Source organism: Zingiber officinale, chromosome 10A (assembly GCF_018446385.1).
Source record: "Zingiber officinale cultivar Zhangliang chromosome 10A, Zo_v1.1, whole genome shotgun sequence".
NCBI lineage: Eukaryota > Viridiplantae > Streptophyta > Magnoliopsida > Zingiberales > Zingiberaceae > Zingiber > Zingiber officinale.
The window spans coordinates 35,520,504-35,544,281 of record NC_056004.1 but is presented as its reverse complement, the minus strand read 5'-3'; the positions used below and the strand labels follow the sequence as shown (position 1 = coordinate 35,544,281).

The window sequence follows — 23,778 nt, the reverse complement described above, 5'->3', positions numbered from 1 at the left end:
ATTGGTTTACCATAATTAATTATTTTATTTGATCAATTATGAATCTCATGATGGTTCATTTTTCTTTGGAGAGGCTACTCGAGGTTTTCTTATATTTCTTTTAAATTTCAAGGTGTCTCTTAGTAACTTAATCAATAAATTTCAACAGTGTAACAACAAATAGATAATCGATTAAAACGTAAAAAGGGCAAGCACAAAATAGGAAACATTATCAAGCAATAAAAGTAGATATGAGTTTGTAACTAATTTCCTCCTAATAAAGACATAATTAAATCTTAAGGAATTTATTTTTATCAAATCATGCACTAGGTAAAATTTAGAAACAAGCAGGAAAGCACACTTGAGCACACGGTCCAAGTCACTCCGATTTGCTATAAGACAACCTTAGATTTGGTGGGTCTAAAACTCAAAAAGCTATGATTTTTAGAGAGGACAACGATAACGACAATTAGAGGCAACATCGATAGTTGAGGGGCCCTTGAGGGTCGTTTTGCTGGGAGCTCTAACAGGAAATGACACAGGATGATGGTGTTCCTGAGGTGCTGCATTGTGAGACTAATATGACGACATTAGCGTGCAGTGATGAAACAATGATGATGTGCAACAATGGCGATGTTGATGTCAGCATGTGGTAGTGACAACACATGTAGTGGTCACAATAGTGTTGACGCATAGTAGTGCAATGGGGTCAGTGTGTGTAGCAGTGGCTATGATGGTGCACGCAACAACAATGGTAGAGATGCAGTGTGGATGTCAACAGCTTGGAGGGAGAGGGCCATGATTGTTGTGGAGCTTTAAAGTTGCTTAAATTTGGTTGTAAACTTAGCTTCTAGTTTTGCAACCTCCTTTGCTTCTAGTTGGAATATGGAGTTTTGAAGTTGCTCAAATTTTATTATAAAATTATTTTCTAGTTTTGTTGTTTACTTTGCTTCTAGTTGGACACCTCCTACCATTATGTTGGGATAATTTTTTTTTTAAGTTAAGACTAAGCACAATTTGTTTGAATAATAGTGTTTACTTTTTTTTTATAATAAAAATAAACAATAAAATGAAGAGTAAGTTTTAGAGAAGAGAATTCATGAGAGAGATTTTAGCTCGAGGCACTGATGCCCTTTGATACTGATGATGGGCTTAGTCAGGCTGCAATAGAATTCAAGCTATGCATCCTAATGTGAAGACAATGCTGAAGGATCATAGAAGCTAGGACAAATTGCATAGTAGTGGGTGCTGCGTAAAAATAGGAGGTAGTGGTGGAACCGTGAGGTGATGATGGTGTTGGAACTTTTAAAGGGATTGTGTCAACAATGGTGTAGATGGATAGTGGTGGAGGAGAGGACAGTATCTGTCTTAGTTGATAAGAATCCGAATCCTATTTGAGGGAGGACACCAAAGAATGGAAGGGGAGAGAGATGATTACTTTGAGGGGATGTGATTGACCTCTATATGTCAAATGTGTTTATTTTTTCTTATTAAAAAAAGATGCATAAGTTGATTAAAGCATTCAAGAGGTCCCTTGTTTGCAATAAAATAATTAATTTTAGAGAAAAATTATGGAAATGACTAATTCTAAGACATAAAGGAATTAACTTAATCTAGAATAAAAGGAGATACTTGTAAATTGAGTTTTTAATTGAAATAGTTTTTTTTATGATCATATCAATTTTACTATCTTCTAAATTAAATTTTTAATTGAAATAATTGTCTTTTTTTATGAACATATCAATTCTACTATCTTGGAGCAATTGAGGGTAATGCCAATAGTTGATAAAATGAGAAAAAAGTTTAGATGGTATGGATATATTCAAAGGCGACCAATGAGTATCATAGTTAAATAAATTGAATCGATTAAAATTAAAGTTGTAAGGGCTAGAAGAATAAAGAAAATTCTAGTTAATATAATGAAAATTAATTTAGTTGATTTGAATATTACTAGTGATATAACTTTGCAAAACCAGTTTTCTAAATGGCGACCGAGATGGTCACCTAGGCAGGAGGCGGGTATCCACCGCACTGCCTTTGCTTAAAGCGGTGCTTTAGGCGATAACTCATCTCCTTCTGCCAAAGCCACATCTAGGACCGTTGTCATCGCTATCGCCGTTTCACCATCACAACATATCTGGACGCTTAGCCTAGCCCCGCAATGAGTTCGAACACGTTATCTGAGCTTGGTGACGAAGACTCGTTAGGACTACGCGATAGTCCTAGATTGATTGCTTGGGCCCAACGACATGTCTGTACTTGTCGCATGATCCTAGCGACACATTGGATTCGCCACCTGGCCGCCAAAATAGGGTACAAGTTGTAATTTAGGATTTATTTAAATAACTTTAGGTTAATAATTTTAATTATCTCCTAGCTATGATTGAGATAATTTAAATAGATTTAATTAAAGCCTAATAAAATTATCCCTATATATATATACAACAACAACAACCACCAAGCATTATTAAAGTAGGTGAGGTTGGTTATATGGATCCTTCTATGCCATTGAGTTATATCCCCTACTATATCATTATCTATACTTAAATAAATTTTATCTTGTTTTATTATTGCTAACCAAGTTTTTTTTTTGATCTTTCTCATTTAATGTGTATATTTGTTCACATCGCCTAACCGGAACATTTATTGATATCTAAGTACATGTCTGTACCATCTTAAATATATTTCTTAGAGTTTTCCCTCAATAGATGTAACTCCAACTTTTTCTCTAATACTTTAATTTCTTATTCTGTCTATTCTTGTATGTTTACACATCTACCTTAACATTCTCATCTCTACAACTTCCATTATCTACTCATGTGCTTGAGTCATAATCCAACATTCAATGCCATATAACATAGCAGGTCTAACCACCATTTGTAGAATTTCCCTTTAAGTTTTATAGGTACTTTATGATCATATAAAAAATCCGACGTCCTCCATTTCAACCATTCTTCTTGTATTTCATGTAAGACCTCTCTTAATTCCGTCATCGTTTTGCAAAAATAATCCTAAATACTTAAAGATTTCATCTCCTTTCTTAACAATTGTCTGATTACATCTAATATTGCTAAACTTAGATTTTATATATCTTGTCTTTACTCTACTAAGCTTAAAATCTTTTACTTCTAGTATTTCCCGCCAAGATTTTATTTTTGTATTTACTCTTTCACGTATCTCATCTACCAAAATAATATCATCTACAAATGACATGTACCATAGTACTGTGTTTTGAATGTGTCTAGTGAGTTCGTCCATGATTAGGATAAAAAAATAGGAACTTAGAGTTAGAGTTAATGCTTGATGTAATATATCTTTATTGGAAATGCTTTAGTTAATATGTCTGAAGTCTTTACTTTGTTCATTACATCCTTATATATATATTTCCTTAATTAGTCTAATATATGCTACTCTAACACTTCTTTATTTCTAGAATTCTCCATATAATTTCTTTTCGGACTCTATCATAATTTTTTCTAAGTATATGAATACTATGTGTAGATCTTGCTTTTGCTCCCAATACTTTTCAATTAGTTGCCTAAGAATATGTATAGTTTCTGTCGTTGACCTTCCAAGCATGAACCCAAATTGATTTTCTGTCATTGTAGTCTCCTTTCTTAATCTTTTTTTCTATTACTCTTTCCCAAAGTTTCATAGTATGATTCATTAGTTTAATACCTCTAGTTTGCACAATTTTGTATATCTCTTCTTATATAAGAGAAATAGAATACTTACCCTCCCTTGATTAGACATTGTTTTCGTTTTTAATTTTATGTTAAATAATTTTATAAGCCATTCAATACCCTTCCGTACATCTATCGGAATATCATATGGTCCAACGGTTCTTCCATTTTACATCTCATTTAAAGCTTGTTCTACTTTTGAAGTTTGAATTCTTTGATAAAAATTTAAATTTCTATACTCATTTGACCTATTTAAGTTACCTAAGTTAAGTTGGTCACCTAAATATTCATTAAAAAATTGATGAAAATGCCTCTTCCACCGCTCTTTTATTTCTCCATCATTTACTAATATCTTATTGCATTCATCTTTAATACATTGTGTTTAGCTAAGATCTCTTGTCTTCCTCTCGTTCACTTTAGCTATTCTATAAATATCTCTTTCCCCTTCTTTTGTATCCAATTTTCGATATAACCATTCAAAAGTTTTATTCTTTGCTTCATTCACTGCTTTCTTAGCCTTTTTCTTAGCTATTATATATTTTTTAAATTTTCCTCGGTCTTACAAATATATAATTTTTTATAGGTTGTTTGTTTTTCCTGCACTTTCTCCTATACTTTCTCATTCCACCACCAAGATTCCTTACTTGGTGGTGCATGCTCCTTTGACTCACCGAGACACTCTTGGTTACTATTTTCACTTTGATACCATCTGATGTCATGTCGTATTAGAGTCACCATATATATCACTTAATATTTATACTCCTACCTTTTCTTTAAATATATTTTGTTTCCTATCCTTTAACTTCCACCACTTAATTTTAGGAGTTGTGTATATTTTTCTTCTATTGATACTATGATTGAGGCGTATATCCAACACTATTAACCTATGTCGGGTAGTTAAGCTTTGTTTGGAGATAACCTTGCAATCTTTACAAATCTTTCTATCCCTCTTCCTAATCATAAGAAAGTCAATTTGCGATTTATTATTTTCACTTTTAAACGTGATCGAATATTCCATTTTCTTAAAAAAATGTATTAGTTAGTATAAGGCCATATGTTATCTCAAAGTCCAATATAATTTCTTCTTCTTCATTTCTTGTTCCAAACTATACCCCCCGTGCTACCTCTTATATTCTTTATTTTTCATTCCGACATGCCTATTTAGATCGCCTCCTATTAAATCATTTCATTTGACAGAATGTTTTGTAATACTTCATCTAAGTCGTTCCAAAACCTTAATTTGATATCTTGATCTAATCCTACTTGAGGTACATTTATGTTAATTACGTTCATAATTTGTTTCGCCACTACTATTTTGAGAGCTATAATTCTAACCCCCTTTCTAACTACTCTTACAACTTTATCCTTTAACGAACTATTTACAAAAAAATATCCACTCTATTTCTTATTTTACTCTTTCTTTATCATAACTTAAAACTTGAGTTCTCTATCATCTTTGCCATTTTATCTTTTGTACACACAAAATACTAATTCTTTTTCTAATCATCGTATCTACTATTTTCATTGCTTTTCCAATGAGGGTTCTTATGTTTTATGTTCCAAATTTTAGACTATTAGTTTTTTTATAATTTTATTTTTATCTTTATAAGTACTCTTGCATATTTAACACTACACTCAAGTTCTTACGTAGATGTAGTGGTCCTTGCCGATATGTTATAGTCGGACCCTACAATGTGAACTTTTTGCATATTTAACACTAAACCCGAGTTCGGGAGATATAGAGGTCCTTGCCTAGACGTTACTGTTGGTGCGGTTAGCACTAGTGATTTAACCTAGGTTTTGATGAATGACAAATCAGGTTAAGTTAGTTTGTTGTTGTCTGACACTTTGATCAAGTGTGCAAGAGAAGCCTACGCGGCAATGGCCGCGGGTGGTAGCTGCGCAGCGCGGATATCGGCCGGTGGCCGGAACCCGTGTCGCTCGATCAGCCAAGTCTCATTGTAGAGATCCCGGAACGCCAGCAGGCCGTGGCGCAGAGCTGACCGGACGTTTGGCAGGTAAGTGAGGTAAGTCACTGGAGGGGAATGACTGCGAGGACGCGTTCCCGGGAAGGGAACATTAGGCGTCGATCCGGCTTAGATCCATTTCGGATATCTAAGTCGAGATCGTGACTAGATTCCGGTCTCGGAAAGACGGAATCTAAGTCATACTCTTTGCTATTACTTTGTTGAACTTTAATTGTGCTAACAATCTGTTTTACAGGATATATATTTGCCTCGGACTAACTCTATTTTGCAGGAGAAGGAGTTCCTGGAAATAGGAGGTCCGGGCGCCCGGAGGTCCGGGCACCCGGATCCCATCCGGGTGCCCGGTGGTAAGTTTTATCCAAACTCGCGCGTCGCCACGTGGAGCTTGCTGGTTGGACCTGCCACGTCCCACCAGGGCGCTCGGAAGGGATCCGGGGCGCCCCGAGCCTCATATAAAAGGAGGGTCAGAGGGGAGCTTCAGAACAACAATGAAAAGAAAGTCTTCCACTGCTTGCTCTACTGCTCTGCGCTCCTGCGACGCTAACAAAGATCCGACAATACGCTCCTTTCCTTTTCTTTAATTCTTGTCGGTATTTGCTTTATTTTCATTAGCATTCCTGTACTTAAATTGTAATAATTTTCGAACTGCTAGTGATTGCCCAACGAAAGTACTCACGGAGTACGGGCCTTCGAGTAGGAGTCGTCACAGGCTCCGAACGAAGTAAAAAAGATCGTGTTCATTTGTCTAAGTTTTTTTTATTCCGCTGCGCTTAACTCTTTTTAACGCTGTCTTTTCGAATCGATATTCACCCCCCCTCTATCAACGTTTCACGATCCAACAAGTGGTATCAGAGCATGTACCGCTCTGATTTGGTGCAACCATCAATTAGACGGGGGTGAAAATATTTTTATTTTTATTTTTTACGCTTAATTCTAATCTGATATTATTATTATTATTAATTTGGGAATTTTTCTTCGTTGCAATTAAATCTATATTGGTGCAACACTAATTTATATACTCCTATTATTTTTTCCCGCACTGCTAATCCAAGACCAAGTCTTGGGATATTCTTTTTCGTTGTTTACTTGTGTGCAGGATGTCTCAACTAGAATGCTTAGCACAGTACGTCCTCCCCTATTCAACGGGGATGACTTCTCGTACTGGAAGAAAAGAATGGAGGTGTACCTAAAGACAGACTACGATCAATGGTTCAGCGTCATAAAGGCGTACCGAACTCCAGTCGACAATTCCGGAAATCCACTAGACCCGGAATAATGGACTCCGGACATGAGGAAAAAGGCATCAACAGAAAACAAGGCAATCAACACGCTACACTGCGGCCTAACACGAGAAGAGCTGAATCGGGTCGGACCGCATCAGAACGCTAAAGAATTGTGGGACAAACTGATCGAGCTACACGAAGGAATGAGCGATGCAAAGGTAACAAAAAGAGACCTACTTTTAAATAAAATATTTAATATAAAAATGCAGGAAGGGGAAACGGTAAGTCAACTACATGCGAGAATCAAGGACGTCCTCAACGGACTCCACGCGATAGGCCACCAGATGGAAAACAGAGATTTAATAAGGTACGCACTAAATGCCTTTCCTCATAATAGCTTGTGGGCATCGATCGTAGATGCCTACAAAATTTCGAAAAATCTATCTAAGTTAAAATTAGACGAGCTTTTCTGTGAGTTAGAATTACATGAACAAACTAATGCTGGAGCCGAGAAAGGTATTGCTTTATTTGCAGGCTCATCCAAAGAAAAGAAGAGCAAGTCTGAATCTGAAGAGGATTCCGGTCAAGATTCAGAAGACGAAGAATACCTGGTGAACTTGGTAAGAAAAATGTTCACCAGGAGAAAAAGGAGCTTCAGCAAAAAGGACCTTCAAAAGATCAGTCCTCCCGCGGAACAAAAGAATATGACTTGCTTCGGATGCAACAAAAAGGGGCACTACAAGAATGAATGCCCAAGACTGAAATTCGACAAACCGAAGCCAACCAAAAAGAAGGCCCTCAAAGCAACGTGGGACGACTCCTCCTCGGACGAATCGGAGGTAGAAGAGCAGAAGCACCAGAGCCACCTCGCGCTAATGGCCCGCGAAGCTGAAACGGAAGACGAGTCGGGAGATGAAGACGGGTACGAACCCGAATCAAGCCATGAGTCCGTACTCGTTTCCGAAGGCCCGGATGAGGTATATTTTAATTTAAACAATTTTTTTTTAAAAATTATTTCCTACTTAAATAGTAAGTTAATTAAAATAGAAAATGAAAACAAATCACTCCTTGAGGAAAATCAAGACCTCAAGGAACAAATAAAAAATTCAAATCCAACTCAAGATCTAATACTTGAAGAGAATTCATCATTAAAATCAGAAATTAATAACTTAAAAGAAATACTAGAAAAATTCACTACAAGATCAAAAAATCTAGACTTAATCCTGAACAATCAAAAAGCATGTTATAATAAAACCGGACTTGGATACAAGTCGAACTCAAATAAAACCTTTAAATAATTAATAACCCAATACAAATCAACTAATCAAGCTTGGGTTCCGAAAGCGTGTTTGACCACGCAAGTAGGAATTAATCAATATTACATACCTAAAGAAAAAATATATTATATAAACTCGAATAAACCAAATCAAAAATCAAAATACAAATCAAATAAATCAAAATTTAAACATATTAAAACTCAACAAAATATAAATGATCACCAAGTTAATTATAACTATAAAAGAAATCGACACAAACCTAAAACGAAAATTTAAATTAAAGGCCAATAATTCAGGGGGAGGCTCCAGAATAGCTGGCACCTCCAAAACTAACTTACCCGACAGGGTAACCTAAACAAACTAACTCGGCAGGTAATTAGGATTAGTTAAAAAGAGACCAAGTTTAACTTGAATTAGGGTACTAGTGAAGTTTTTGGATGATAGTACGTTAGGGAAGCTTGGGCATCGCATGTCTAAAAAGATATGATTTCGATCTGGTACATTTGGCCAAGTGGAACTGACCGAAGCTACCCTTAAATGGATCCTAACTAGTTAGACCAAGATTTAGTACTAAGCTCCGTGGATAGGACTATTCGGAAAACCTCGAAAGGTTGGTTACTTCTAATGACGTCCAAGTGACTCACCAAGCTTAGAAGTTTATCCGAAGAATGCCTATTTGTAGAGACCAAAGCTAAACCTGAATCTAACACAAGTTAAACCAAACTCCATATTGAAAACTTAGATCGGGTGAGATGACTAAGGATCAAAATTAAATTTTGAATTAAAATAATTAAATTAAATTTCGAATTAAATTAATTAAATTAAATTTCGAATTAAATTAATTAAATTAAAATTAATTAAATTAAACTTCGAATTAAATAACTAAAATGAACTACGATTAATTAAAATTTAAATTAAATTAACCTTAAAAATTAACTTTAAAGACTATTTTAAAATTAACTTTAAAAATTATCTTAACTTTAAAAATTACTTTAAAATTGAATTAACGTTAAAAATTATTTTAAATTAACTTTAAATTAACTTAAAAATAAAAGACTAACCTTAATTCCTACTCATTGTAGGAAACCAAGTGGATTTTGGATAGTGGTTGCTCCAAACACATGACTGGAGATCACACCAAGTTCACTCAACTCACTTACAAAAGCTTAGGAACAGTTGCCTTTGGAAACAACGGCAAACTCAAGGTAATCGGAATAGGTAATATTGAATTAAAAATAGATTTCATAATTACAAATGTTCTACTTGTCGAGAATTTTAAATATAATCTCCTGAGTATAAGTCAATTGTGTGATACTAGGTATAAGGTTAAATTTCTATCCACAGAGTGTTTAATCAAACATCTAGATAATCCTACTATAAGCCTAAAAGGTTTTAGAAAAGACAACATCTATGCTATCAACTTAACCACCTCTTCAATTAAGTGTTATTTAACACAAAAAGAAAAAACTTGGTTATGGCATAGGAGAATGTCTCACACCAACTTTAGAAATATAAGCAAATTAAATGGACTAGTGAGAGGCTTACCGAAATTACCTAACCTAGATTCAACCATATGTAATGCTTGTCAACAAGGTAAACAAACAAAATCCACTCACAAACCAACCAATCAGCCACAAACCAACTCAATATTAGAACTTCTACATTTAGACCTTTTTGACTCCCATGGAGTCAAATCCATAAATGGAAACTTATACTGCTTAGTAATAATAGATGACTATTCTAGGTTTACTTGGATTAAATTCTTAAAACATAAAGACGAAACTTTTGAAATCTTTACAAACTTTTGCAAACAAATTGAAAACGAAAAAGATATTAAAATTAAAAGAATTAGGAGTGACAACGGGGGAGAATTTAAAAATCATAATTTTAACAAGTTTTGTCTTGAGAATGGCTACCATCACGAATTTTCGTGTCCTAAAATCCCCCAACAAAATGGAATTGTAGAAAGAAAAAATAGAACTTTACTAGAAGCCTCTAGAACTATGTTAAATGAATATAACTTACCTAAATATTTTTGGCAGAAGCTGTTAGTACAGCCTGCTATGTGCAAAATAGAATAACATTAAATAAAAGACATAATAAAACTTTCTTTGAAATATTTTTTAACAAACAACCCAACATAAAATATTTTAAAGTATTTGGGTGTCCAGCCTACATCTTAAATACTAGAGAATACTTAGAAAAATTTACCTCTAAAGTAGAAAATGGAATTTTTGTAGGATATTCTCTAAACAGTAGGGGTTACAGAATATATAATAAAATTACGTTAAAAATCGAGGAAACCATAAATGTAAAATTTGAAGAAACCCAAGGACAAACTCAACTTCAACCTATTGAAAATAATAATTTTGAAGAAACCAATCAATCCCTAGATCATGAAGAAGATGAACACACTCAAACAAATCAACCCCCTAGAACTATAAGAATCAACCTTAACCATCCAACTGATCAAATAATTGGTGATCCAGACCTAAGGGTTCAAACCAGATCATCCTTTAGGAACCTAAGTCAAATTTCCCTGATTTCAAAAATTGAACCCAAAACTGTAGCTGAATCCCTACTTGATCCAGATTGGATCATCGCTATGCAAGAGGAACTAGCTCAATTTGAGCGTAATGAAGTTTGGGATCTAGTACCACCACCTAAAAATAAGAAAATAATAGAAACAAAATGGGTATTTAGAAACAAATTAAGTGAAACTGGGGAAATTACTAGGAATAAGGATAGACTAAAAAATTTAAATGCGGAGAATTTAAAGTTTTTGCAAACTTAGATAGTGTAATAAAGAGAACTTGAAAATTACAAGACTAAGGTTACAAAGACTTACAAACTTAGATCTCAAAGTTGGACTTGTATCGAAGTGCGATGTGTGTTTTGTAATAAAGCCACTTCCCTTACTAATGGGGTTGAAATTCTTTCCAGAATTAATTGTGCAATAAATGTCTGTTTTGCAAGATGAATATCATCATTAGAAGAGTTATAAACTAAGATTTTGACTTCACCTCGATAATCAGCATCAATCACTCCTCCCATAATAATGACACCTTGAAGTGCATATGAAGACCTTGAAGCAATTCGTGCATAAGTTCCTTTGGGGACTTGAATACATATCCCGGTTGTGAGACTTATTTGTTTTTGTGCTTTAAGATTGTACTCCTGGTCGACAGCAATGTCATATCCTGCAGCTCCATGACTCTTTCGTTTTGGTAACCAAGCTGTAGGAGTGATTCTTTGAACCAATAATTCTTCTGTTTTTATGGTGTCTTCTATCAATACTGCAACAGTATGATTAGTAATCTCTTCTTCATCAGATAAGATTTCTTCATCTTTAGAATTATATCGTATGGGTGAAGATGTTGTAGCAGGTTGATAAGTATCAAACTGTAAGGAGATACTTCCATCTAGAAGGTTTCTTGTGTTTACCTCAGTAGGCTGCATTGGTACTCTTACAGTTGATTGTCGTATTACCCAATTATGTCCTTGGATGTCTCTGGTGTTGTATCTTCGTCCAGGAAGAGCTCGGACACCATGACTTGTTAAGTAATCTACGACATTCTGTATATTGTAGGCGAAGCCAACATTTGGGGTGTTTGATAATCTTCCTACATCCTCTGGTGATTAGTAGATTTGCTTCACCATTTCGCCAGTTTTCATAGCCTCTTGTAAGGATGGATACTTGAATATTCTGATAGAAGTCAGAAATTGTTAACATAGTGTCAGGAATTACATACACCAACTGGCTTCCATAAGTTAAGTCAACTTCCATTGTTGCAAATATGGATTGCTCCCCTTGCCATCTATTATCTCGGAAGATAATTAATGCAAGAGTCCCTTCTTCCTGTCGATGGAGAATTTGTATTCGAACTTGAATAACTCCCATATGTAAAAATCGCATACCACTTCTTTGTAGTTGAACAAAGCTTTCCGGTTGAATAAAGGCTCTGTCAACTTGATTGCTAGTAACTAGCATAGCTTCTTCAGACCTGTGCATATAAACTCGATGGTGCACATCATCTCTTCTGGAGTGATAAAGGATTTCAGCAGGGACTATTGCTGCTCTTTCCTGCATAGATAGCCTTAACTGTACCTGGGGGTCAAGCTGTTGTTCTAGAGAATTATGAAAGGTTCCTCCAGTGAGCCTTCTAGTTATTCTCTGAATTCTCCTTTGAGCATTATATCGTCGTCTTTGATTTTGACGATATTCTTTATCTTGGTCTTCAAATAAGGGTGCTTCTTCAGCTACTCTTGTGAGAGTTGTAACTGGGCGATTAGAAGTCCGGGTAGTCATTTCTTGAGTTTAGCCTTTTCTTCCTTTAATATCACAAATGGATCAGTGAAAATCCTTAATTTACCCTTTTCTTCTTTTGGTTTTTCTTGAATAGAAAGGGTCTTAATTCTTTCTGTAAGGCTCTGAATTATGTTTTCAGGTAAGGGTTGTGGTTGTTGGGGGACTATCTTTGTCTCAAGCTTTTTAACACGTTCTTCTAGACCTTCAAGTTTTTCCAAAATTGTTACAAGCAGCTGGATTTGGGTATTTGCTTGTTTAATAAGAGCAATATTATTACTTATGCCTCCCTTATAATCAGATGGTTTGCAAAATCCTAAAGCTGGTGATTCTATTCCTTCTGTTGCTTGTAAAGCTTCTTTATAGGAAGTTGTTGCTTGACTATTTATAAAGCTCATGTAGAAACCCAAGTTTCTACTTTCTGCAGTAGTTTTTCAACCCTGTTTAATTTTTCACCCAATCCCTTTGATAATTTTAAGGCTTGTTCCTCAATTTGTTGGGGCTTTTCCATGGTTTTCAAGATTATTTCCTTAATTGCTTTTCAGTAAGAGGTTTATTTTGAACTACCTCTTGTGTTAAATTTTCTACTGCCTTTCTTAGCTTTTGATTTTCAAGCTTCAACAATTCTATTTGTTCCTGGAGTTGCTTAAAATTTTTCAGATGTACTCGGCAGGATAAACAGATTCTATCGTAAATGATAGATAGGTTGTGAGCTAATTCTCTTTTGGTTGGCTGTTCTTGTTTTTGGGCAAGGTCAAGGTATTCAAGGTTAGAAGTATGAGATTTGGTGTACCACTTTTGTATTTGTTCTTCCCAATGTTTTGACATTTACTACGGATTTCTGATTAGAAATTTTTATGGCTTACGGCTTAGGAGGTTCTAAAAGCTTTCTTGCTCACACAGGTGTGCCCTTGGACTTACTCTAGGCCTCCTGCCATTGTAGCCAAGTTAGGACCTGTTCTTTTGCAATCCACTCGTCGTTCCTCGGTCGCCTTATTACCATAGAAATTTTTACCAGAAACAAGTAGGTAAGATACTATATCAGTTCATGTTTTTGCTATAACTGATCAACAGTTGCAATTCGCTAGACATGCTTCCATACTTAGCTATAACTGATCAACAATTGCAATTCGTTAAGTACAGATTTTAAAGAAAGATATCTATTAATGTCAAGCTGGGAATTTAGATTTTAATTGTTATACCTCATCTCTTTCTTCTACCTGAATACCATAACCTTTTAGGAATTACTCAGCCATAAGAAACTAGCTCTGATACCAAAAATTTAAATGCGAACTTAGATAGTGTAATAAAGAGAACTTGAAAATTACAAGACTAAGGTTACAAAGACTTACAAACTTAGATCTCAAAGTTGGACTTGTATCGAAGTGTGATGTGTGTCCAGCAATGAGTTTGGGTTGTGTTTATATAGAAAAACTAGAGAGAGTTAGAAGGGTGAACTGAGTGCTCATTGGGCCCCATCAACATTCACGGGTTCCTATCTCTTTTGTTTTTCTCCCCAATTATTTCACACTAGCCACTTTTACAGCTAAGGCCAGCTAAGGCCTTCTCAATTATTTCACACTAGCTATCTTTACCGCTAAGGCTAAATCTTATCTTTATAGACAGATGGATGGCTCCCCGGGGCTCAATCCATATTTCTAATAAAGATAGATCTTCTTTTGGATTCTCTGGGTCCATCACGCTCCTTTCTTTAAGGCGGTGTGTCCTTTACTCGTTGCACAATATTTTGTGCCCGAATAAAGAGGTCCAATAATGCTTCTTTTGTCTTTGTCACTTCTGGAAGGGCATCTTTAAAGTAAAGACCCTTGCTGAATTGTCCTCTGTAGTGAAAGTCTTTTTCTTTGGCGTTAAGGATAAGCTTGAGCTCCCATACGTGGTTGAGGACGTGGGATGCTGCAGTCCATTCAATGTCCTCCAGGTGGGTTCTGAGCTCTTTTTCTCCAGGCCCAAGGAATTCAGGATTTGGGCTTCTTCCTTGGGTAAGTGATTCATATTGATCCAACAGTCGATAAGGTCCCTTAACTGTTGGGATGCTTTGATACTCGGCTTCTGTATTTGTTGTTCCAAAATTTCCTCCACTTGAGTCAGTATAGTCAAGTCTTTGTCTTGAGGATGCCATGTGCCTGTAATGGAGCAAACAATACGAGATAATGCGTCAGCTAAGGTGTTATCTTTACCTTCAATATGCTGAAAGCGCACAGTTATTCCAAGCCCCGTAATAAAATCTATAAATGCTATCCACCGAACCCTTGAAGGTTTATTTTGAGCAGATTTGTTGAAGAAGCTAATTATTGCTTGACAATCAGTACGGATCAATATTTCTTCTTTATCAAGATAATATATCTTGAAATTATTCAAGCTGTTCATCACAGCATGAATCTCTGCATCAATGGTGGACTTAGGTGGGGAAAATTTTCCACTAGCATAGGCACTGATTAATTCTGAAGCCTGGGAATCAAACTTTTGGGGCTTCCATTTGAGGACTCCTCCCCATCCATCCATACAGCCATCTGTCTCAATTATAATGTAGCAAGAGGTTGGAGGAATTGTCAAATCTGGAAGATTTTTGATCAACTTCTTAATTTGCCTCACAAGGGTCCAGTCTTGGGAGTTCATTTTCTTTTCTCCTGTTGGTGATGTCTTGGAGTGTAGAGGGCCTATCATCTTTCCGAGATTAGGAATGTAAGTTCTAGCATAATTTAAGAGACCAAGCCAGGACCTGAGCCCCTTAGTTGTTTGTAGCTCTTCATCTTTAAAATCAGCTACTTTAGATATAATATGAGGCTGGAGCTTAATTTTGGAGTGGCCAATAGTTGCGCCTAGGAACTCAATAGTAGGGCTCCCTATCTTCATTTTCGTTGGGCTTAGAATGAGCCCATTTTTCTTACAAATCTGGAGAAGTATTTGCAGATGATTCTGGTGTTCTGCTTCTATTTCTGAGAAAACAAGAATATCATCAATGTATACGGCTATGAATTGTTCAGTACCTTTGAAACAGAAATCCATCTTCCTCTGGAATACAGCTGGAGCATTTTTGAGACCAAATGACATAACAAGTCATTCATAGAGTCCATCTGGGACCCAAAAGGCTATCCATGGAATAGATTCAGGACTCATTGCAACTTGATGAAATCCACTTTTCAAATCAAATTTTGAATAAATTTTGCTCCGTCCAACCCTTTGAATGATAGTGTTGATACCGGGAAGGCTGTACTGGTCTTTGTGTGTGTTATCATTTAACCTTTTATAATTGAAAATCATTCTTTCTTTTCCTTTTTTCTCTTGACCAGTCCTTGGATCAATTGTTGTTCCGGAATATACAATAATTGCTGTTGTCCTGTGTCTGCTGTTACTTGGTCGAATAACTTTCAGCTTCAGTAATGCTTCAATATGATGTCTGAAAGAATCATGCATCTTTGGTGTGACATGTTTAAGAGGTCTGTCTTCTATCACAAGATCAGGGTTTTTCAAGTCTAAGCTGCAAAGAATCTTGTTAGAAATCCAATATTTCATTGGATTTTCACCAATATAACCAGCGTCTGTTAACTCTTTGATGAAATCAGTTAAGTTTTGACTGGGTGTCCAGGTGCAAACCTGTTCTTGAATCTGGTAGTATTCTTCCTCTTTTAACTCAAGTTCTTCAATTGCAGCTACCGCAGGGACTGTCTGCTGGGTTTTTATAGTGGTGACGTTCTTGTAGAAAGTCACTTCATCTCCTTCAATCCTGACGCCTCCATACATAGCTCTAATAAAATTGCAACCAAGGATCATAGCTATGTTACCTCCAAGTGTGAGGGGGAATGCGTATGTGTAAGAATCTTGAAATTGTGTTCTCCTATCCTCATGGTACCATACTTAAGCTTCTTATTAGCTGTTGTCTTGGAGTTAATTCCACTGAAATTCACAACAAAAGTGTTATCTTCAATAGCTAAGGGTGGTATGGATACCTGATCAATGCAACAAGTAGTTGCTCCCGTGCCCAAGATAGCATTGACTTTGAATTTTTCAACCCCAGGAATATCCAGCTCTACTATTAAGTTGAATAACCCGTTACTTCTCCTTTTTGGCTGTTGGGCTTCTTCTACTGAAAATACTTTCTCTCTTCCGGAGTTAATAAGAACATTGACTTCCTCTTCCTCGGCTTCATAATTTTCTGGTGTCCTATTTTCTTGAAGTAACTTCTTGAGATCAGCATTCTCAAGTTCAAGGGCATCATTTCGAAGCTTGAGTTCTTCATTCTCAGTATCAACTTCAAGCTTATCTGCACTTGTTATTCTAAGAATTTCTTCTCTTTCTTTGTTAAATTCCTGCCGAAGAATATTCTGCTGGTGTTCTGCAAGGGATTGGATTCTTGCTATCTCCTGTTGTAGTCTTTCTATTTCCGTCTTTGCCCATGAGATGTAGTTTTGCTGTTCTTGTATTAGATTTTGCGGAATAAATGGTATAGGCACTGACCTTTCTATTGGTATCACCATATCGAAGTAATTTCGAATGCACATTCCACAGAAGTGATACGGCAAGAGCTACAATGCATCCGGTGTTTCTTCATAGTTTCCCTTTTACAGCATGTGCACCTTTGATATGGAGGGTCTATTTCACCATTAATTTCCCATATATGATTGCAATCATGCTGTACTTTAGGGACCCTTATCATAGGTTGCCATCCTCCCGATTTTCCTATCATGTAAGTATTGGTGTGTTCGATAAATACACATAGAAATTCTGAACTGAGGATAGAATTAACCTGGTGATCTTCATTTTTAGAGATGCTATAGATAGCATCTGATTGCTCTTCTCCTTCATTAACTGAGAGAATTTCATAATCTTCTGAGAGTTCTAATCCTTCAAACATTGCTACCCTTTTGATGTTTTTATACTCCTTTGGGCAGTCTTTGGCGAAATGTCCTTCTCCGCAGAGAAAGCATTTACATTTCTTATTCCTCAGAAGGTGCTTCTTCTTTTCAATACGAGCATGGGATTGGTGAGGTTTACCCTTGTAGGTTGTTGACTTTCTTACTCCATACTTCTTCTTTGGATTTTGGTAATACCCAGGAATTGGAATTTGGTTGCAAAAGGTTAGGTCCTTGAGAGACCTACTGAATGCCGCCTTTTTGCATTCTTCTTCTAGGTATTTGTATGTAAATATTACCCTTGGGTGTACCCCCATGGTATTGCCTTGGTATTTGTCATCAAATGCCGCCTTTATCCTTCGTCCAAGATCTCCGGGTAATTTAAGCCAAAATTTTTTAGATAATTCTGGTCCTGTCTTCCTGTCTTGGCAGCAAGATTCATGTATTCATTCATAAAAGGAATAATGTCTTTTACCTGGGAGCAGGATAATCTCTCCAAATCTCTGTAAGCCCTATCCTGCATATCAGTTGATCCTTGAAATGGATCTTCAAGAAGGAATATTCTTCTGATCTGGGAAATAATATTCTGAGTTCCATTCCTTCCTTCGCTTGCATTTATAAGCTCTTGATACTCATTTGGATAGGTCATCCTCCACTGTATCCAGGTTAGTCTCTCTGCTTCTCCAAGTAGATTCTCAATAAATTCTGCCTTGTCTTGGGTATCAGCAAAATTTTGTAAAGCCACAACATTCTTTGTAATAGCTTCCCATCTCAGAAATACATCTTCAATTCTATTAAGTTGTGTTGGTAACGTGAGTATTGCCCCTGTTTGTTGATGTGCAGTAGGCAGGTTCCACCATTCAGAAGTTTCTTTTCTTTTGAATGTTCCTCGTGGCTCTCTTGGAGACAAAAGGCTTACAGGTTCTTCCTTGGTTTGCCTGTTAGGAGGATATCCCACCGGGTTCATGGTGGTATCAGCAGGAGGTTGATAATTTGAGGCTGCTTCTTGAGAGTAAATAGTCTCTTGGAGTTGCTGCAACTGAGGATAGTCAGAAATCCAGTCATCCTTCGCATGTGAAGTTGAAGCAGCAATAATGTTGTCATCAGCATGATCATCCCCACCACCTTTCGCGAAAGGGTTGGTGAATTCATCATCAGTAGTAGATGGTACATCCTGTAAAGCTAGGTACTGAAGATAATCAAGGTAATCATCATCATTACTATCAGAATCATTGAGAGCAGCTAAAAATTGTGTAGAACTAGAGGACTGCGAAGATTCCGTCTCAATGGGTGGGGAGTGTAATATTTGTAACTGTTGTCTATACTCCCTGGAGCTTCGTAATTGCCTAGCAGCTTGTGCTAATGGCAATGCTTTTGGTCCACAAATCAGATTCTGATAAGCTTCCTCTTCAAATAGCTTATGTTGCATAATATGTCTTCTTCGCGCTTGTCTTTCCATTTGTTCTTCTGGTGATGCAGGGGCTTTGCCTTTGTCAGATTGTATGTAGAAATCATATTCTTGGGCATATTCCTCATCACTGCAACAGTAATAACATCCGGAGCATAAAGGGTTGGCCCTATTTTTGGAACATACCTGTATTGTGGTAGATCCAAAGCCCTGATCTCCTCTTTGTGTGTTTTGTAATAAAGCCACTTCCCATACTAATGGGGTTGAAATTCTTTCCAGAATTAATTGTGCAATAAATGTCTATTTTGCAAGATGAATATCATCATTAGAAGAGTTATAAACTAAGATTTTGACTTCACCTCGATAATCAGCATCAATCACTCCTCCCATAATAATGACACCTTGAAGTGCATATGAAGACCTTGAAGCAATTCGTGCATAAGTTCCTTTGGGGACTTGAATACATATCCCGGTTGTGAGACTTATTTGTTTTTGTGCTTTAAGATTGTACTCCTGGTCGACAGCAATGTCATATCCTGCAACTCCATGACTCTTTCGTTTTGGTAACAAAGCTGTAGGAGTGATTCTTTGAACCAATAGTTCTTCTGTTTTTATGGTGTCTTCTATCAATACTGCAACAGTATGATTAGTATTCTCTTCTTCATCAGATAAGATTTCTTCATCTTTAGAATTATATCGTATGGGTGAAGATGTTGTAGCAGGTTGATAAGTATCAAACTGTAAGGAGATACTTCCATCTAGAAGGTTTCTTGTGTTTACCTCAGTAGGCTGCATTGGTACTCTTACAGTTGATTGTCGTATTACCCAATTATGTCCTTGGATGTCTCTGGTGTTGTATCTTCGTCCAAGAAGAGCTCGGACACCATGACTTGTTAAGTAATCTACGACATTCTGTATATTGTAGGCGAAGCCAACATTTGGGGTATTTGATAATCTTCCTACTAATCCTCTGGTGATTAGTAGATTTGCTTCACCATTTCGCCAGTTTTCATAGCCTCTTGTAAGGATGGATACTTGAATATTCTGATAGAAGTCAGAAATTGTTAACATAGTGTCAGGAATTACATACACCAACTGGCTTCCATAAGTTAAGTCAACTTCCATAGTTGCAAATATGGATTGATCCCCTTGCCATCTATTATCTCGGAAGATAATTAATGCAAGAGTCCCTTCTTCCCGTCGATGGAGAATTTGTATTCGAACTTGAATAACTCCCATATGTAAAAATCGCATACCACTTCTTTGTAGTTGAACAAAGCTTTCTGGTTGAATAAAGGCTCTGTCAACTTGATTGCTAGTAACTAGCATAGCTTCTTCATACCTGTGCATATAAACTCGATGGTGCACATCATCTCTTCTGGAGTGATAAAGGATTTCAGCAGGGACTATTGCTGCTCTTTCCTGCATAGATAGCCTTAACTGTACCTGGGGGTCAAGCTGTTGTTCTAGAGAATTATGAAAGGTTCCTCCAGTGAGCCTTCTAGTTATTCTCTGAATTCTCCTTTGAGCATTATATCGTCGTCTTTGATTTTGACGATATTCTCTAACCTGGTCTTCAAATAAGGGTGCTTCTTCAGCTACTCTTGTGAGAGTTGTAACTGGGGGATTAGAAGTCCGGGTAGTCATTTCTTGAGTTTAGCCTTTTCTTCCTTTAATATCACAAATGGATCAGTGAAAACCCTTAATTTACCCTTTTCTTCTTTTGGTTTTTCTTGAATAGAAAGGGTCTTAATTCTTTCTGTTACGAGCTCCGAAAAATTTTCAGAAAATTCTTAAAAATTCTGTTACGGTTATTCGTCCATTAAACCCTATTATTTGGTTACAGTATTTTACAAAATAAATATTAATTTTTATTTTGATTGATTAGGATGAACACCTATGGCGGGAGCTTCCTTAAGAGGCTGCGTATAATGGATTCTTCTCCGGGATCCCGTATCGCGAGAGATTTGTCCACCGGACTGCTATTTTTTTTAGAATGAACTCCTAGACGAATAATCAGTCCAAATTTTTTTAAAAAATATATATGAGGGATTATTCTCAAACATTAAAAATAATCTCTAAGTTTCAAATTTTTTAGAATGATAAGTTAAATACTATGATTAATAAAAATCTATGAAAACTGACCTTAAACCCTAAATTTTCCATCTAAAAAAATATGAAGAATCTGAAAGTGGTTATTTTTTTATTTATGTAAAAAAAGAGAGGAAAATATCAATTTGATGTTTAAAAAGACTAGCATTCTACTTTGCATCGAATGCATAAGGAATGCCTATTTCTTGTTCTTATTGAGGAAGAAGAAGCAAGAGCGAGAAAAAGAGATTAATGATGAAGGAGGAAAGGACGCCCTTTGAGAGTATCACCGGCGATGGAGTGGAAATGTACAAAATCATTGATGAGGGAGGAGAAGAGTGTGGAGCACCAGCAAGAGAGGGGAAGGGTATGAGATCACCAACGGCTATGAGGGAGCACGTTTTTGAGAGATCAATGCGGAAAAGAAAAAAGTTGATTAGGTTTTAAAAAATAAGGTATATAATTAAAAAAACTACAACAAATAAAATTAACATAATTTAAAAATAAAAATAGATATTTTCTTTAAAAATGAATAAAAATAATATTAAAAAATTAAACATGATGGGCCCCAAAAGATTATGATAGAGGAAAATTATGTGGAGAATTTTATAAATGAAAGGTGTTAGTGTAGCGTATTTTGAAACGATTAAGCATATGTATGAGAATGTAATGATAAAAGTGAAGACTTTAAGCGGATTAACTAAAACATTTTCTATAAAGTTAGGGGTATATCAAGGATCAATTCTAAGTCCATTTTCTTTTTATACTAGTTGTGAATAAATTCATTGGACAGATCTAAGACAAGTTACCATGGTATATGTTGATTGCAGATGATATTATTTTAGTCGACACATGAAGGAATAGGTACTAAACTTGAATCTTGGCTGATAATATTAAAAGTAAAAAAATTTAAGCTTAGTAGAGTAAAAATAGAATATATAGAGACCTTTAAGTATCTAGAATTATTTTTTGCAAAAGGATGAAAGTGTTAATAGAGATGCGTTACATGAGATACAAATGAGATGGTTGAAATAAAGGAGAATATTGAGTGTTCTTTGTGATTGTAAACTACCTTTAAAGCATAAAGGGACAGTTAAACATGTATATGAAGTATATGAAATTGAATGTTGAGTTATGAATTGAGCACACGAGCATAAAATGAAAGTTACTGAGATGAGGATGCAAAGATGAATGTGCTGATCTATGAGGAATGACAAAAGATATACGAATATTAGATAGAAAATCTCGGTTGCGCCTATAAGAAAACTGAAAGACCTGTTTAAGATGATATGAATATGTTTTTAGGTGATCAATAAATATTTTAGTTAGGCGATGTGAGACCAAAGAAGTCTTGATTTACAATGATAAAATAGGATAAAATTTATTTAAATATTGTTGAGGATATAGTAGGGATCTAGCCAAATGACGTAGGATGATTCATATAGCTAACCCCACGTACTGGGATAAAAGCTTTTGTTATTGTTGGTGACTAAATCCATTAAATTGATTAGTTTTATGAGTTAATTGTCGGCTAAAACGATATCGGCCTAAAATATGCTATATGGTCTACATATCTTTAACATGATTGCATATGGACTCGAATTGCATATTTTTTATACCTCATGGCATCACATTATGCTGAAGTTTATATGCAGTCAACTTAAATATATGCTTATGCATCTCTTTATCTCATGGTACACTTTCTAAAATAATGATTGCATCATACAAATTATGATATTAAGCTCTGCTAGGTTGTTTTTCTGGTGGTATGATATGACAGGTTAACATTTGCTTCATGTTAACATTATATTCTTTGCAGCATTGGATCTGCTGCCATCATACTTTATTTTCAAAAGCATGCAGGTAAAACGATGGCTATTTTGTAATATCAGCTTTAATGCTAGTAGTAGAAATACACTGATAATCCTTTGATTTACTACAGTAAATGTGGCCGTCTCTTAATGATAGACAAATCATTAGCTTTGCTTTTACCTCCTGTTCACCATGCCTATTGGGAAACCACTGTAACCAATTCTAGCTGGACAGAATTGGCTCAAATTATGGCTAACCAACCAGTTTCTGCTTATCATATTGGGTGCTCAGCTGGTAATGCCCGAGAAAATTAACACTGTGCAACAATTCATCTTGTTGTGTTCCCATTGTTGATCCACTTTGTCACTTCTGAGATCTGTCCTAATATAATGCTAACTGGTAAGCATTCTCAGAGACTTTTCTTTTTACCCTTGGAATGACATTTTTAGGTCTGATTTTTTTTTCAGTTGTGGAAACTTAGTTATGATAATAGATCTGCGTACATTTTCTTTTATTTTCTTCTGTGCCATTGTGTTTCCAGTTATTATATGATCAAGTCACTTGAATGAAATTAGATGCAGGGAACTTGCTATGCTCATCTTTTCATCTTAGCTACTATTTTCCTATTGAAATTTGTACAATTTCTCATTTGTCATGGACCATATCTCTTGGCTGTTTTTGTGATCAAGTGTTTTCTTTTGAAATGTATATTTATTTATTTTATTTATTTTTACATATTCTAATGAATAATATGCTTTGTTTGTTCGGGACCAAAGGACCTGAGAGTAATTTTGTAAATATTCTAGGGTTTGATCATCACATGTCCAAAATTTGATGACTATATAGGTATTGGAGACTTAATTAGATGTAAGATTCTCTGTTCATTTAATATGATATCAGAGTCATAAGCTGACACAACACTTGTACATGTTGTGCTAGAGTTCGCAGCTATCTTGGTCTAGGTGGAAGCATTCTAATATAACCCTACATTCAGTGGCGGATCCAGGAATTCAAGTATGGAGTGGCAATCATGATAAACAAGGGGTGGTATCCTCCATCTCCACCAGTAAAACCCCATAATACTAGGGGTTCCACCGCCAGCAAGGGGGGGCGACCGTCGATGCCGCCCCCCCCCCCCCC

The 23,778-nt window shown here is 35.9% G+C and overlaps 1 protein-coding gene across 3 annotated transcripts in view; it reads left to right on the top strand.

Moving 5' to 3' along the window:
* LOC122027052 (mediator of RNA polymerase II transcription subunit 27-like) overlaps window positions 1-23,778 on the top strand; it is a 31,194-nt gene that overhangs the window by 4,644 nt on the left and 2,772 nt on the right. For all 3 annotated transcript variants that reach the window (XR_006124270.1, XR_006124269.1, XM_042585854.1), the window contains exons 2-3: window positions 22,646-22,689; window positions 22,769-23,037. Coding sequence is in view for 1 of the 3 variants with exons in the window: in XM_042585854.1 (XP_042441788.1) it covers window positions 22,646-22,689; window positions 22,769-22,771 (47 nt within the window). In the remaining 2 variants the exon portion in view is untranslated. Of the gene's footprint in view, window positions 1-22,645; window positions 22,690-22,768; window positions 23,038-23,778 lie in introns of those variants that run through there.